Raw genomic sequence first — 15222 nt, 5'->3', positions numbered from 1 at the left:
CCCATAGAAATCCCAACTTCCAACTTTACAAACACGAAAGTTATGGCATTTCCGATCAATCAGTTATATACTATAGGATATGTCGGCCGATCCCGGCCGTTCCGACTTATATACTGCGTCAAAGGAAAGAAGGGTGTGTTTCAATCCGATAGCTTTAAAACTGAGAGACTAGTTTGCGTAGAAACAGACAGACGGAAGACAGACGGACAGACGGACAGACGGACAGACGGACAGACGGACAACGGACAGACGGACACGGACATGGCTATATCAACTCAGGAGGTATCCTGATCAAATATATACTTTATAGGGTCGGAGATGTCTCCTTCACTGCGTTGCACACTTTTGACCAAAATTATAATACCCTCTGCAAGGGTATAAATATATTTAATTTTAAATTTGTTTATTATACCCTTGCAGAGGGTATTATAATTTCAGTCAAAAGTTTGCAACGCAGTGAAGGAGACATTTCCGACCCTATAAAGTATATATATTCTTGATCAGCATCACCAGGAGAGTCGATCTAGCCATGTCCGTCTGTCCGTCTGTCCGTCCGTCTGTCCGTCCGTCTGTCCGTCTGTCCGTCCGTCCGTTTCTACGCAAACTAGTCCCTCAGTTTTAAAGCTATCTGCTTGAAACTTTCCCAAAAGTTGTCTTTCTATTGCAGGTAGTATATAAGTCGGAACGAGCCGGATCGGGCCACTATATCATATAGCTGCCATATAACTGAACGATCGGAAATGCCATAACTTTGGTGTTTTTAAAGTTAGGAAGTTGGGATTTTCTATGAGTTTTATTTTTGGCCAATCAATCCGACCTACTAAATTTCATAAGGATCGGCCGACTATATCCTATAGCTGCCATATAACTGAACGATTGGAAATGCCATAACTTTGGTGTTTTTAAAGTTATCAAGTTGGGATTTTCTATGGGTTTTATTTTTGGCCAATCAATCCGACCTACCAAATTACATAAGGATCGGCCGACTATATCCTATAGCTGCCATATAACTGAACGATTGGAAATGCCATAACTTTGGTGTTTTTAAAGTTAGGAAGTTGAGACTTTTTATGAGTATTAAGAATACACCATATGAATAATTTTGAAGAATATAATTTACAGAATATTCTGCAAGGGTATATCAACTTCGGCTCCGTCCGAAGTTAGCTTTCCTTTCTTGTTTCGAATTAATTTCAATCAGTCCTTTGCATTCATAGTACTTTGGTCGGAATTCAATTAGTATTATAAGATAAATATTAAGCTATTCAAAAATATAATGTTTTAAATTTTAAAATACAATAATATTTTAAACAACATTTAAAAATATTTATAACTTAAATGATGTCCTTTCTCAGTTATCTTTTAATGCTGCTGTAATTAACATACTTTTCATTGAATTATTTTAAATTTTCAGAGGGACCCATGGCTCATGACCAGCCCACATATGCCAGCGTGCCCGGAATCCGAGTCTTTGGCATGATGTGCGTGAAACCGGGATACTCGGTGCGCAAGCCCAGCAACCAGCCACCCAAGAGGTATCAACTGCAGAAGCCCTTCTATCGTCCTTCAGTCGGAACAACCCTTGGCGGGCAAAAGGATAGCTATGGCCGACCCATCTATGGAGGTGCTAGCTCCGCGGGAAGTTCAGCCATCAGTTCCAACTACCAGCCGCAAGATCAGAGCTTCCAGAATGGCGGAAGCAGTTCCTATCAGTACCTCAATCGACCGGAGAGCAGCGGTAGCCATAGCTCCGCCAACTTCCGACCGGATCAATTCTCGATCAACAATTTCCCGGGCAGCAACTACGGACGCAACAACGAGAGACGCGGCGATTTACCGCCCATCGAGGCTATTTCCAGTGGATCGGGAACCGGAACCGAGGAGCAACCGAGCAGCAGTACTCCAGCCGGTGAGGAGGAGGCCAGGACCACTCTGCAAGCGGAACAGGAAGCGGAACCGGCGGCTGCAGCGGTTCCAGTGACGGCGGAACTGACCACCACGGCGGAGGACTCAGCTATCGAAAGCCGTGCCAGGCGATCCCTACCCGAAACGGACGACTTTGAGCCGGAGTTCCCATGGGATCGCGTCCTTGAGTTCCAGCAGAGCATTATTTGGGACTAAGTTCCGGGAATACCAACCAATCCTAGTAGATACAATTTCAATAGCACAAGGCCATTTCCGGCGACTATAAACTGTGCAAAAAAAACAACTGTGACTGAAGTAACGATGAGAAAAACGGATGAAAATGGCTTCAATAAAGCAAAAAGTTCACGTCACGTAACGTCTAGCGTAGCGTAACGTAATTAGCTAAGCTTTTCTTAATTTAAAAACAAGTTTTTAGGCATTTCCCTTGGCATTTCTTCCCAGCGTACCACCCCTCTTAATTTATATATTTATACATGTATTTATTTACAAAACAATTTACGAATTAATTAAACAATTACACGTGCCCGGGCACGATCGAACTAATTGTTTAATTAATTTGTTTTGCATTTAAGCGTAAACAAGGCCTCAACTTTTAAAAATAATATTTAAAGATTTAAACGAATAGTTTAGGTGCAAAACTGGAAACTATTTTAAAAGGAAACGAGAAAACAAAAATATAATAAAAACAAAAAACCAACACCGAAATTATGTAACCTAAATTTAGTTGCTTATTTATGTTTAGACCTAAGCTGCATTTACTAGTAGTTAAATAAAATACTATTTTAAAATATATCTCGTTTGAAAAAGAATTTATTTATGGATGGTCCTTAAATAATGACAACCTGTATGTAATTAAGGTCGAGGAAGAACATCTGAGCACATATATTATAAAAATTCGAAAACCTTTAAATATTGGTTTTCGGGTTTTTAGAAAATATATTTTATACGATTCAATTCAAGCCACTCACCTAACATTTCCGCATTAACCACAATATTGCAGCTATACATGGGCGTGACCAATCGTTGCGGCTGATTCTGAAAGGCCTGACGACAAACCTCCTTGGCAGCAGTCAAAACTTGACCTGGAATTTTTATAAGAATTGAATATAATAAATATTTTTGGGGAAAATTTCATTAACCTACCCGAAAAGGGACCACGGGAATTTAAATCCTCGCCTTCAGTTTGGATTGACCACTCGAGAACCACAAAACAAACGCCCTGCATGGGCTCTTCGCACAAAGGACCCGCTACCGAGGTCAGTTGAAAGCCATTCACCAAAGAACTATTGAAGTCCTTGCGCGTATCGGTTTTGGAACGAATATCTGTATCGGAGGACTTGGCATGACTGGACCAAAAGTCTGGTTGCTCATAGTCGCTAAGGTTAAGCAATATATTGGTGCCGCAATTCCGAGGACCTAAGGCCCAGATTCGATTTACAAGCTCTTCGGTGGATAGGGAACTTAAGCCAAACAATTGTACATCCCGGAGAGCTGCGATTAGTTTCACTTTAATGGAGGCCAGCAGTGTAGTCCACTTCTCTGAGAGCAGTTGGTTTCGAGAAATGGCAGCCAGTTCCTGCGGAACGAAGACATAAATTAATAATTTGCTGAACACATTTACTTTAGCTCTTACCTTGAAAAACTCCGAGTGCTTTTCCAACAACTCCACTGCTTCTGCGGGCAGAGGCACCGCGATCACCTTAAGAGTACCCCGTTTGTTGAGAGTATGTTGGATGGCGATCTTCTTGTTCACATCCTTGTCCTCCGCCGTTTTCACAATAGCCTCATTAACCATATCCACGGTAGCAGCGGGCACAATTGTTTCCCTAAAGGACACAATCGGTTTGGAGACGTTTACCTTAACTTTGGCATAGCTCTGCTCTAGGTCGTGGACACACTTCTCTACATGGACTTCGCCCAAAGTGGTAATCACGTGCTCACCAGTGGGAGCGACAGACACCTGTACACAGGCATCTGCTTGATTCAAAAGCTTTAATCCTTTTACCAGTTTGGGCATATCTTGCGGCTGAACAGGTTCGATGGCTACGCGGAGAATAGGAGTGGCCATAATGCTAAGTTCGCTGAACGAGGTGCAATCCAAACTGCTACTTAAGGTAGCTGTTTTGACGATGTGCGATTCTAGACCACCGATTCCTACAATATTTCCCGCAGGCACTTCATCCAGGAGTTGCAGCTCACCTCCCATAAACATGTAAAGATCTCCGATGGTCACACGACTGGCGAAGGGGGCTTCATCTTCCCTGCGGTGCGTCGGCTGACGAGGATCGTGTTTGGGCGATAGATTAAACAATTCCATACCGCGTTTCAAAGTGCCGCTGAAGACTCTAGCGAAGGCTATGAAAACAAACTCGTTGGCCTCTCCCTCTTCTAGTTCGGGTTCGTCCTTCTTTGTGACCTCCACCTGAGTGCTCAGCTGCTCCACGCCCTGGCTAATCTTTTCAAGCTCTGCTTGCTCACTTTGTAGCTTCCTTTCTTCAATACGACGACGCACCTCATCTCTGCGTTGCTGCACTTCCTGATCCGTTAACCTCTTGGGTCGATTCTGTGGCAAATGCGACACATGTACGGGGGTCATCTTGGACACAAACGCAATAACATTTGAACTATCGGCATCGCAACTGGTAAAGCTCTCCTTGAGTTTCAGGGTTTCTGACGGAAGGGAACTCAGATCCACATTCGCTGGATAGAGCAATCTCTGGGCCCTTTCCTCGCTGATTTTGTGAGGTGGAGGTACATGGTTAATCACCATGTGCAGGACACTTTTATCGATGGGTAGCCACTGCCCAAGAACCGCTTTGATCTGCAACTTCGGATCTGTGAGACGCAAATCTCTGGCGGCTAATTTCAGACCCAATTTCTCCGCTATCCCAGGCAGCTTATCCTTATCCTTTCTAATAGCTATGATGTCGTAAAGGCTCCAGATATTCTCCAGCACGAATTGCACAAACATGGGCTTCTTAGCCTTTTCTTGGGCTCCCGGCAAAGCTTCTTTCTTTTTGGAGTTGTAGTAGAAGTCGCCCCAGAGGACCTGCTCTAGATCTTTTCGCTTCAACTCTAATCGCTTGGCATACATGGCTGCAAAGTCCCGGACGGAAAATGCCCAGCCATCGTAGGCGGAACAGAAGATTACATTGCCTGAGCTGGGTGAGAAATACAGCTCGGAGTCATCCACTTCCTCCAAGGCAGACTCGTAGTTGTCTTTTTTGGTAATATCCTCCCTGGCTAAAATATCGGATGCGAAAATGCTGCCCAAAACGGCGTTAACTTGCTCCAGGACTTGGGTCAAGTGGAAGTAGGCATCCAGCGGATCCATCTGCTTCTCCAGTATCAGGCGATCTAGTTTGTTGAGAACCAATACGGGTTTTAGTTGCTCCTCGTAGATTTGCTTTAAACAGGCTCGGGTTTGGGGACCTACGCCCTCTACCACATCCACCACGACAATGGCACCATCACATAAACGGACCGCAGTGGAAACCTCACTAGAAAAGTCCACGTGACCGGGAGAATCAATAAGATTGATGAGGTAGTCCGGATTACCAGCGATTTCCTCTGCTTCCTGATAGTACAGAGAGATGCTGCTGCTCTTCATCGTAATGCCCCGCTCCTGTTCGTCCGCCCGATTGTCCAGGTAGCGCAGCTTGCCCGCCATCCTCTGCGAAATGATGCCATTGCTGGCCACCAGTGAATCCGCTAGAGTGGTTTTGCCATGGTCCACATGCGCCAGGATACAGATGTTCCGCACCTGCTGACGACGTCGCTGCAGATGCACCAGATCGGTGCCCTCGACTACGGGCATCCTGAATGGTTTCTTGAAGTAATGACTTTCTGATTGTTAGTACGAATTCAACTGGGAATTTCGCCTATTGGTTTAATTGTATTTATAAACAAACCCGCACGCGGCAATTTCGCAATTTGGTGTGACCAGCTGCAGAAACTTTGAATATAACATAATGTTTCCGAAGCCAATGTTTAAGAACTGTTAAGTACACATACCTTCATATCTATACATTTTTGATAATTGACTAATAAATGTTTTGTGTGTAGAATCAGAACTGGTTTTTTTAGCAATTAATTTTAATCTTTTAAAAAGTTAGTTATAAAAACATGTGTAAAAAATTAGATTAATGGGTAAAAAATTAGTTTTATCAAACTTTGATTCAGATATTTTCACCTACAACAGTGGCAGCACTGATGTTAAGGGGCACTGTAAGGCACCACTGTTAAAATCGAAACAGCTGATCACCACGCATGCAGTTACGCTCTTCCTCTTCCCGGCAACAATTTCGTGATTTCGCACGCGAAAGTCTCTTAAATTCCTAGAAAAATGGTCGGAATAACGCCAGCGGAAAAGAAAACGCTGATAACCCGCAACCTGCAGGAGACGCTCGGCGATGATAAGCTGACCAAGATCCTGGCGGAGCGGGATCTGAAGATATACTGGGGAACGGCAACGACGGGCAAGCCACATGTCGCCTATTTTGTGCCCATGTCAAAGATTGCGGACTTTCTGAAGGCGGGATGCGAGGTGACGATCCTGTTCGCCGATCTGCATGCCTATCTGGACAACATGAAGGCACCGTGGTCTCTGCTAGAGCTGCGTACCCAATACTACGAACAGGTCATCAAAGCAATGCTCAGTTCCATCGGCGTTCCGCTGGAGAAGCTAAAGTTTGTGAAGGGCAGCGACTATCAACTGTCCAAGGAGTACACCCTGGATGTCTACAAACTAAGCTCCGTTGTCACGCAGCATGACGCGAAGAAGGCAGGAGCCGAGGTGGTCAAACAGGTGGAGTACCCACTCCTCTCTGGCTTGCTTTATCCTGGACTGCAGGCCCTGGACGAGGAGTACCTTAAGGTGGACGCCCAGTTCGGTGGCGTAGACCAGCGCAAAATCTTCACCTTCTCGGAAAAGTATCTGCCCCAGTTGGGCTACGAGAAGCGCATCCACTTCATGAATCCCATGGGTGAGTCATCTATTACACACTACAGCAAAATGAGAGTTTCTGATTAGTAAACGGTGTTCCTAAACAGTTTTCTTTCTTTTATTATAGTTTATTTCGAATCCGATCTGCATTATTAAGATTGTAAACTAATTCGTATATTTTTAAAAACTTTTCCACAAGTGTTCTTTATTACATCCTATTTATTACTACATTTACGCATTTACTTTGGGAATGTACCTTAAAATTGAAATAGACCACCGACTATTTAGGACAATTAAAATAAAAGTCCATGTTGTGCAGAGCAATCACCAAAGTGCCTAAAGTTTAAGCGCTATTCTTATAATTTTCTAATTGTTTTTATTTTAGTGCCTGGTCTGGCTGGTGGCAAAATGTCCTCTTCGGAGGAGGACTCCAAAATCGACCTCTTGGACTCCCCAGCAAACGTAAAGAAGAAGCTGAAGAAGGCCTTCTGCGAGCCTGGAAACATTGCCGACAACGGACTCCTGTCCTTCGTTAAGCACGTCCTGTTCTCGCTCTTTAAGGAGGGCGAAGGTTTCGAGGTTAACCGGGAAGCGGAACACGGTGGTGATGCTACCTTCCTCAAGTACGAAGATCTGGAGAAGTATTATGCAGAGGACAAGCTTCATCCGGGTGACCTAAAGGCCACCGTGGAAAAGTACATCAATCGACTCCTGGATCCCATTCGCAAGGCCTTTGAAAAGCCAGAACTGCAGTATGTAAACTTTTAGGGATTTGTTTAAAGATTAAAGAAATACCAAGTCGTTTCTTACAGAAAACTAAGTGCCGCAGCTTATCCACCACCTGCAAAAGTAAAGGCAGGAGCTGCTCCGGCTGCTGGCGCTGACGAAGACGCCCCCCATCGTCTGGATATCCGCGTGGGAAAGGTTGTGGAGGTGGCTCGTCATCCAGATGCCGATACTCTTTATGTGCTAAAGATCGACTTGGCTGAAGAGCAGCCTAGAACGATTATTAGTGGCCTGGTGAAGTTTGTCACCCAAGAGGAGCTGGATCAGCGACTGGTGGCTGTTCTGTGCAACCTGAAGCCCTCTAAGATGCGTGGCATTTTATCAGAGGGAATGGTTTTGTGCACCTCCAAGTGGGTTACATCTACTGGGATCCTCTGGTCTGGTCTAGATATTAATATATGTATTTATCTCTTCTAGCGCTGATCACACGGTAGTGGAACCGATTGTGCTGCCATCTAATGCTACTCCTGGCAGTCGGCTATATTTTGAGGGATTCAGTGGCACGCCCGACGAGCAACTCAATCCCAAGAAGAAGGTGTGGGAAAAGCTATCCGCTGACTTCAAGACCAACAGCGATGGATTGGCCGTGTGGAAGGACAATTTTCTGCTGACACCTGAGGGCGAGAAGCTGTCCAGCAAACTGGCCAACTGCTCTATTAAATAGAATTTCGAATGCCAGCCCTACCTGAGTTGTGTAATACTTACAACTAAGCCGAATGTTCACAAAAAGAAATTGCTGCTAATTTATTGATTCCCCTTGTAAGGAAACTGCATTTTGTTAAATAAAGAGCTCAAAAATAAATATGTATTAGTTTTACATTTTAGAAGCAATATGCTGAATTTGTAAAACTATTTATAAATGAAGACACTTATCTAATAATAGAAGACAGAATATAAAGTAAATAATATATACTTTTTATACCCTTGTGAGGGTATTATAATTTTAGTTTAGTGGCACACTTCTAAAAATCTGCACTTTTACGCCCATAACATTCTTTACAGACATCCGATTTCAAAGTGGATTTTTTAGAGAAGGTTGCCTCCATTCTCGTTTGATACTTATTCTCCATTCTTGTTTTAAATTAAGTTTGCTGAGTTTGCAAATATAGATTTTACACAGAACATTTGAATTTAAAAACGGCGGCAACTGTCTGTTAAACTCCTGTTCACGCTAAAAGCGAGTTAACAGCGGCAACTTCGAACAGCTGATTAAGGTAAACAAAAACCGGCGAAAGACATTTATTTTAACCTTAGCCGTAATAAAATGTTGAAGATAAACCAGCGATTACTACGTGGCATTTTATCAGAGGGAATGGTTTTGTGCACCTCCAAGTGGGTTACATCTACTGGGATCCTCTGGTCTGGTCTAGATATTAATATATTTATTTATCTCTTCTAGCGCTGATCACACGGTAGTGGAACCGATTGTGCTGCCATCTAATGCTACTCCTGGCAGTCGGCTATATTTTGAGGGATTCAGTGGCACGCCCGACGAGCAACTCAAACCCAAGAAGAAGGTGTGGGAAAAGCTATCCGCTGACTTCAAGACCAACAGCGATGGATTGGCCGTGTGGAAGGACAATTTTCTGCTGACACCTGAGGGCGAGAAGCTGTCCAGCAAACTGGCCAACTGCTCTATTAAATAGAATTTCGAATGCCAGCCCTACCTGAGTTGTGTAATACTTACAACTAAGCCGAATGTTCACAAAAAGAAATTGCTGCTAATTTATTGATTCCCCTTGTAAGGAAACTGCATTTTGTTAAATAAAGAGCTCAAAAATAAATATGTATTAGTTTTACATTTTAGAAGCAATATGCTGAATTTGTAAAACTATTTATAAATGAAGACACTTATCTAATAATAGAAGACAGAATATAAAGTAAATAATATATACTTTTTATACCCTTGTGAGGGTATTATAATTTTAGTTTAGTGGCACACTTCTAAAAATCTGCACTTTTACGCCCATAACATTCTTTACAGACATCCGATTTCAAAGTGGATTTTTTAGAGAAGGTTGCCTCCATTCTCGTTTGATACTTATTCTCCATTCTTGTTTTAAATTAAGTTTGCTGAGTTTGCAAATATAGATTTTACACAGAACATTTGAATTTAAAAACGGCGGCAACTGTCTGTTAAACTCCTGTTCACGCTAAAAGCGAGTTAACAGCGGCAACTTCGAACAGCTGATTAAGGTAAACAAAAACCGGCGAAAGACATTTATTTTAACCTTAGCCGTAATAAAATGTTGAAGATAAACCAGCGATTACTACTAAGGCAGTTTCTTCGCCACTCCCACAACCAGGTGCGTGTCCGTTTTGCTCCAAGCCCCACGGGTTACCTGCATCTGGGTGGATTACGCACAGCCCTCTACAATTTCCTGTATGCCCGGCATTTGGGAGGAAAATTCTTGCTCCGGATTGAGGATACGGATCAAACGCGACTGGTTCCGGGTGCCAGTGAACGGCTGGTCGAGGACCTTCTCTGGGCGGGAATAGAAATTGACGAGGGACCTGGTTTTGGCGGGAACCTGGGACCCTACGTTCAAAGTCACCGGACGCAGATTTACAGGTGATCAGTGGACGAAATCATGTAATGCCATTATATTAGAAAAACTCTTTTATATTCCCAGCCAAGCCATCGAAAAACTTCTCGAAAATGGCACGGCCTATAGGTGTTTTTGCACCGAACGTCGTCTGGATTTATTGCGTAAGGAGGCGTTGAGAATTCGGCAAGTTCCACGATATGATAACAAGTGCCGGAATCTCACGGCAGCGGAAATTGATTCTCTCTTGGCCAAAGAAACTCCCCACTGCATCCGATTCAAGTTGACGGAGCACGAAGAACCACTAGAGGATCTTATTTACGGCAAAGTTCACCACAATGTCAGCGATAACGAAGGAGATCCAGTGGTTATGAAGAGCGATCAATTCCCCACATATCACTTTGCCAACGTGGTGGACGACCATCTAATGGGTATCACCCATGTCTTGAGGGGAGTGGAGTGGCAGATATCCACTACCAAGCATTTACTACTCTACAAGTAGGTGTTAATAACTGGTCAACAATATTTTCTTTTTTATTCTCAAAATTATCTAATCCCATAGAGCGTTTGGTTGGCAACCACCTAAATTCGGTCATCTGCCACTTCTCGTTAATGCAGATGGCACCAAGCTGAGCAAACGCCAAGGAGACATTGGCATCCAGTATTTCCGGCAGCGGGGATACTTTCCTCAAGCTTTAGTTAACTATGTGGTCTCTGCGGGAGGTGGATTCGAGCATAAGGCCAACGCCAAGCAGCAGTTGCTGAGTATGCAGGAACTATCTGAGCAGTTCCATATAGAGCGAGTTAACTCTCATCCCAGTCGCCTGAATCCTGAACAGCTAGATGATCTCAATCGCCTGGAGATTGCACAGCGATTGTCGGGGGTGGAAAGCCGTTTGAAATTGGTTAATCAAGTCCATGAGCTGGTGAAAAAAGCATACCCACAGCAGTAAGTAATCATTTCGGGTTACCCTAAAACATAACTTTAAAAAATCATTTTACTTTAGCTCCAACTTAGATCTAGCTGAAGGTCACATAGTGGATGTATTAAATTGGTCCTCACGGCGATTAACATTGCTCCAAGATTTGACCAGCAGCAAATTGAGTTTTCTTTGGGTCAAGCCCTCGAATTTTCAATTAACAGACCTGACATCAGAGCAATTAATTGGGCTGCTTAATGTACTCCAAACAGACCAAGACTTTAACAAGGACGGGCTCAATATTAAGTTAAAAACCTTTGCTCAAGGAGAAAACATTAAATTCCCACTAATGATGAAGTCCTTGAGAGCAGCTTTGAGCGGTTTAAATGAAGGACCTGGCGTGGCGGAAATGATGGAAATCCTTGGAAAATCAGTCACCCTTGAACGAATCAGAGAAGCTGTACCGAAAGAATCGCTTCAAAACAAAAAATTCGGTTAAGTTTGGTTACTTACATATGTATATAAATTAGTTACCATTTGTATATATTACTATGTTTTTCATTGTCAATAAGATCAGTAAATAGACACCATAATAGGAGTCCAAATTCTAGTTCATTGTTTGTTGACCTATTTAAATTAAATAATCCTTTTTTTTTAGAAATGCATATCAGTAAACGATTTAAAATGAAGAAAAGCCCAAGATTTGCGATTATGTTATCTAATTTTTGTCATTTACGCCATAATACCCTAAACTTTAAAACCTTCCCTGTTCCGAGCAACATGAAACCAAATGTATAATAGTTGTTTGTATTTATATATGGCAAATTTAACAAATTTTCTTTTAAAAATATACATACATACATACAGCTAACACCACGCATCGGGCGCATTTCTCGCTTTTGCTCTGCTCACAATTCTCTTTCATAATCAATTAATTAAAATTATTATTTTAGTTGTAGGGACTTAAAAATTACGTACAATCACACGCACTTAACTACGTACTAGCAAAACACATTGATACATTATATTTTTTCCACTTTCTTCTGTTTTCAAATATATAAATTAACTAGTTTCTGTTTTAAGCTTAATTTGTTTGCTGCAGCGCATCTTGTATAGAAGCCAAAAATTTTCGATTACATTTACATAAAATATTTGTTTTTGATTCTTCATCGTCGTATAAATATGTGTGTGTATGTGTTACATTTACAAACGTACATTTATATGTGTGGGTGTGTATGTGTATTTTATATAAAACAATAACTAGTCTGAAGACCTTGTGACTAGACGGTTTTTTCGGCTTCTCTAATATGTATGTATGTAGAGTTATCAAATATATGCTATGTATGATTTTCGCATCAGCTTCTGCTCGCTGTTCGACTTCGGGATCGCAGGATTCCACTTGGAATCAAATAAAAATAGTTTGGAATTCCATAGGACATTTTAAAATCCTGCAATGCCAGTGTGGTTAAATATTTTGGAACAGGCTGGTATATGTTTATAAGTGGAGGACTTTCAACACAGACACACAAATCGTTCAATCAATACAAGCTACAATACATAAAACAAAGAAATAAGCCAAAAGACGATCGCTTCCTGCTCGACACGGTTCCTGAGTAACTTTTCCACCTTCTTCATCCAGCTCATCCTGGTCATCCTGCTCCTCCTCTCTTAGTTTCTACTCTGTCTCCTCATTATCTCTACACTATACTCTCACGATCCCGGGCTGCTGCCGACGCCGCCATGTCGGTGAATCCAGTGCGTGCTCCATGCAATCCACTGGGCGCCATTCCCACTCGCCTAGCCTCACCGCTGCGGACGCCATTGCCCTTGAATATGTTGGACATCCAGTTGGTCAGCTTGCTTCCGCCAGCCGTTTTGGCTGTGTGCTGACTGGAGGAGCCGCTAAGGAAGTCCAAACCACCCGGCTGCCGGTTATCAATGTCGGCGGCATAGCTCACGCTATTCCCGCCATGGCCGCCGGGTCCATCCATATGCTCCAGCGAGTGCCAGCGCTTGTTGTGCGCCAGCATTTCCTCCGGAGGAACGGATAGCGATGCCTGCCGTTGCAACAGCGGCGACTCTAGATCATCCTCGATGCTCACTCCGCCATTGCAGTTGTTGTTCAGGTGCTTGGCACAGTTGCTACCTCCTCCTCGTCCTCCTCCTGCAGGAACAATGCTGATCTGGGCATTGGGAAAACTGCCTGAATAGCGGAGAGCGGGCAACTGACCGTTGTCGTGGCGCATCAGCAAGCCCAGCTCATCGTCGTAGCCATCGGTGGCATCCACCGGATTAACGGACATCTCGTCATCCAGATCCAGCTGACTCGACTCCACCTCGCCGCTGGGATTACCACTAATCAGCGATACACCCGTGTCTAGCGATCGCGAATTGTTCTTTGACAACTTGGAGGGCGGCAGCTTGACCCTATCGTGTCGTTTCCGCAGTTGCTGCATGGGCATGGGGTCCAGGGAGCGAGACTCCCGCAACAGCATGTCCGCAGAGTCATCCTCGTTATCTCCCAGTTGGGGTAACTGGGTAGCACTAATAATCCTGTGCGGGCGCACCATGGCCAACGGCTTGTGCAGCGCATTGGGCTGACGCACTAGTCCAGATCCCGATCCTGACACTCCTCCCGATCCCCCATCCATATCACAGTTCGTTTCGTTTGTTTCGGAATGATTCAGCGTGCTGAGCGAGGCCTGCGAGGATTCAAGGAGAGCTCCGCCCACAAAGAGACCTGTGCTCAGACCATTGATGGAAGGTCGCTCCCGATCCCTGTCCCGTTTGCCGACCAGGCGCGGTGAATCCCTCACGGATCCCTGGAGACTGTACGTGGACTCCCCGTCCATCGCCCTGGGCACAGTGCTCTGGCGTCTTGATCCGGTGCCGCAGAAGTGCATGGCTTGGATGCTCGGCTGCCGGGAGTCGGGATTTAGTTTTGGACTCTTTCGCGGACGACTGAACAGCGGCGGCGGCATGTCCATCATGTCCACGAGCTTCTTCTGTATTGCATTCTCATTGGCTCCGGTTAGCCACCAGGTGACCACCTCGCCCTTGCCCTTCATGTTGACCAGGCCACGTTTCTCGGTGATATAGCCACCGCCCAGTTTGTCCAGAGCCAACTTGCACTTGTTGGAAATGTGAATCTTCAGCGCCTCGCCGTTGCTCTCCATCCGCGACGCCGTGTTGACGGTGTCGCCAAAGAGGCAGTACCTCGGCATCGTGAGACCAACCACGCCCGCCACCACCGGACCCGTATGCATCCCGATGCGCAGCTTCAGCGTCTCGTTGGGACGATGGGCTATGCGGTGCTGCTTCACCGCTTGAAGCAGTTCGAGGGCCATAGAAGCTATCTCTCCCGCATGTCGGTCCCCATTTTTTATGGGCAGACCCGAGACCTAAAATGGAAATAAAATAAATTATGTTTTATACAAACTCTGAGACTGAATGATTTCATATAAGGAACAATTTCAATTAACTTTGCAATGTTTAACTAATCTAAAACTTCGACTTAATAGGATTATACAAATATTTACAATTAGTAAACCGAAAAATAAAACACAGAGGAATCTGCATTAAATAACTTTTGATAGAGTTTTTTGTAATCAATGATCCAGATAAGATCTTGGGAACTATGATATAACTTAAAGGAAACCCGTATTTGTTTTTTTTTAATTTAATGTAATGAATGTTACTTTATTGTGTGAATTTAAAAAGTTTAAAACTTGCAATGGCGAATGGTACTAGATAAACGAGTATAGTTTGTAGGTTTTTGTTCATAGCACATTTTGTACTTACAACCATGTACGCATCTCCAATTGTTTCCACTTTATACACGTCATAGCCGCGTATGATGCGATCGAACACTGTGTAGAGATCATTCAAAAAGTTCACCACTTGCAGCGGTGTGCTCTCCGCCGACATTGCAGTAAAACCAACAATGTCGCTGAAGTAGATGGTGACCTGAAGAAAAATAAGAGTGTCAGAAACCCATTTTAAAAACCTATGTTATAACTTGTAAACTTTACTTGAACAAAATAATACAAAATGTATGTAATGTAATGTGTTAATTCTTTACGAAAATTTGTAGGCGTAA

The 15222-nt window shown here is 43.7% G+C and overlaps 6 protein-coding genes across 13 annotated transcripts in view; 4 read left to right on the top strand and 2 right to left on the bottom strand.

The window, feature by feature from the left end:
- Positions 1-2718, top strand: part of LOC108045866 — a 30099-nt gene extending 27381 nt beyond the window's left edge. The window contains exon 5 of the mRNA XM_044461531.1: positions 1415-2718. Within this exon, the coding sequence (XP_044317466.1) occupies positions 1415-2121 (707 nt within the window). The 3' untranslated portion in view covers positions 2122-2718. The remainder of the gene's footprint in view (positions 1-1414) is intronic.
- LOC108045859 (elongation factor-like GTPase 1) overlaps positions 1-5850 on the bottom strand; it is an 80385-nt gene extending 74535 nt beyond the window's left edge. The window contains exons 1-3 of the mRNA XM_044461530.1: positions 3560-5850; positions 3070-3502; positions 2895-3008 (exon numbers count right to left, since the gene is read on the bottom strand). Of these exons, the coding sequence (XP_044317465.1) occupies positions 2895-3008; positions 3070-3502; positions 3560-5743 (2731 nt within the window). The 5' untranslated portion in view covers positions 5744-5850. The remainder of the gene's footprint in view (positions 1-2894; positions 3009-3069; positions 3503-3559) is intronic.
- Positions 5851-6199: 349 nt separating this feature from the next.
- On the top strand, positions 6200-8459 carry LOC108045877 (tyrosine--tRNA ligase, cytoplasmic-like). The gene is made up of 4 exons (XM_017125331.2): positions 6200-6911; positions 7257-7623; positions 7684-8007; positions 8075-8459. Exons 1-4 carry the CDS (start codon positions 6272-6274, stop codon positions 8319-8321), a joined length of 1578 nt encoding a protein of 525 aa, XP_016980820.2. The 5' UTR covers positions 6200-6271; the 3' UTR covers positions 8322-8459.
- A 423-nt stretch (positions 8460-8882) lies between these two features.
- LOC108041239 (aminoacyl tRNA synthase complex-interacting multifunctional protein 1-like) lies at positions 8883-9441 on the top strand. The gene is made up of 2 exons (XM_017119104.1): positions 8883-8989; positions 9057-9441. Exons 1-2 carry the CDS (start codon positions 8922-8924, stop codon positions 9301-9303), a joined length of 315 nt encoding a protein of 104 aa, XP_016974593.1. The 5' UTR covers positions 8883-8921; the 3' UTR covers positions 9304-9441.
- Positions 9442-9864: 423 nt separating this feature from the next.
- LOC108041236 (probable glutamate--tRNA ligase, mitochondrial) lies at positions 9865-11723 on the top strand. The gene is made up of 4 exons (XM_017119102.1): positions 9865-10229; positions 10291-10701; positions 10766-11152; positions 11211-11723. The coding sequence occupies exons 1-4, from the start codon at positions 9904-9906 to the stop codon at positions 11620-11622; spliced, it is 1536 nt and encodes a 511-aa protein (XP_016974591.1). The 5' UTR covers positions 9865-9903; the 3' UTR covers positions 11623-11723.
- Positions 11724-11916: 193 nt separating this feature from the next.
- Positions 11917-15222, bottom strand: part of LOC108041235 (receptor-type guanylate cyclase Gyc76C) — a 42751-nt gene continuing 39445 nt past the window's right edge. For all 8 annotated transcript variants that reach the window (XM_044461690.1, XM_044461688.1, XM_044461692.1 and 5 more), the window contains 2 exons: positions 14925-15089; positions 11917-14524 (listed from right to left, as the gene is read on the bottom strand). In XM_044461690.1, the coding sequence (XP_044317625.1) occupies positions 12821-14524; positions 14925-15089 (1869 nt within the window). In that variant the 3' untranslated portion in view covers positions 11917-12820. The remainder of the gene's footprint in view (positions 14525-14924; positions 15090-15222) is intronic.

This window comes from Drosophila rhopaloa, unplaced genomic scaffold (genome assembly GCF_018152115.1).
Source record: "Drosophila rhopaloa isolate 14029-0021.01 unplaced genomic scaffold, ASM1815211v1 contig_47, whole genome shotgun sequence".
Taxonomy (NCBI): domain Eukaryota; kingdom Metazoa; phylum Arthropoda; class Insecta; order Diptera; family Drosophilidae; genus Drosophila; species Drosophila rhopaloa.
This window is presented reverse-complemented; position numbering and strand designations above follow the sequence as displayed.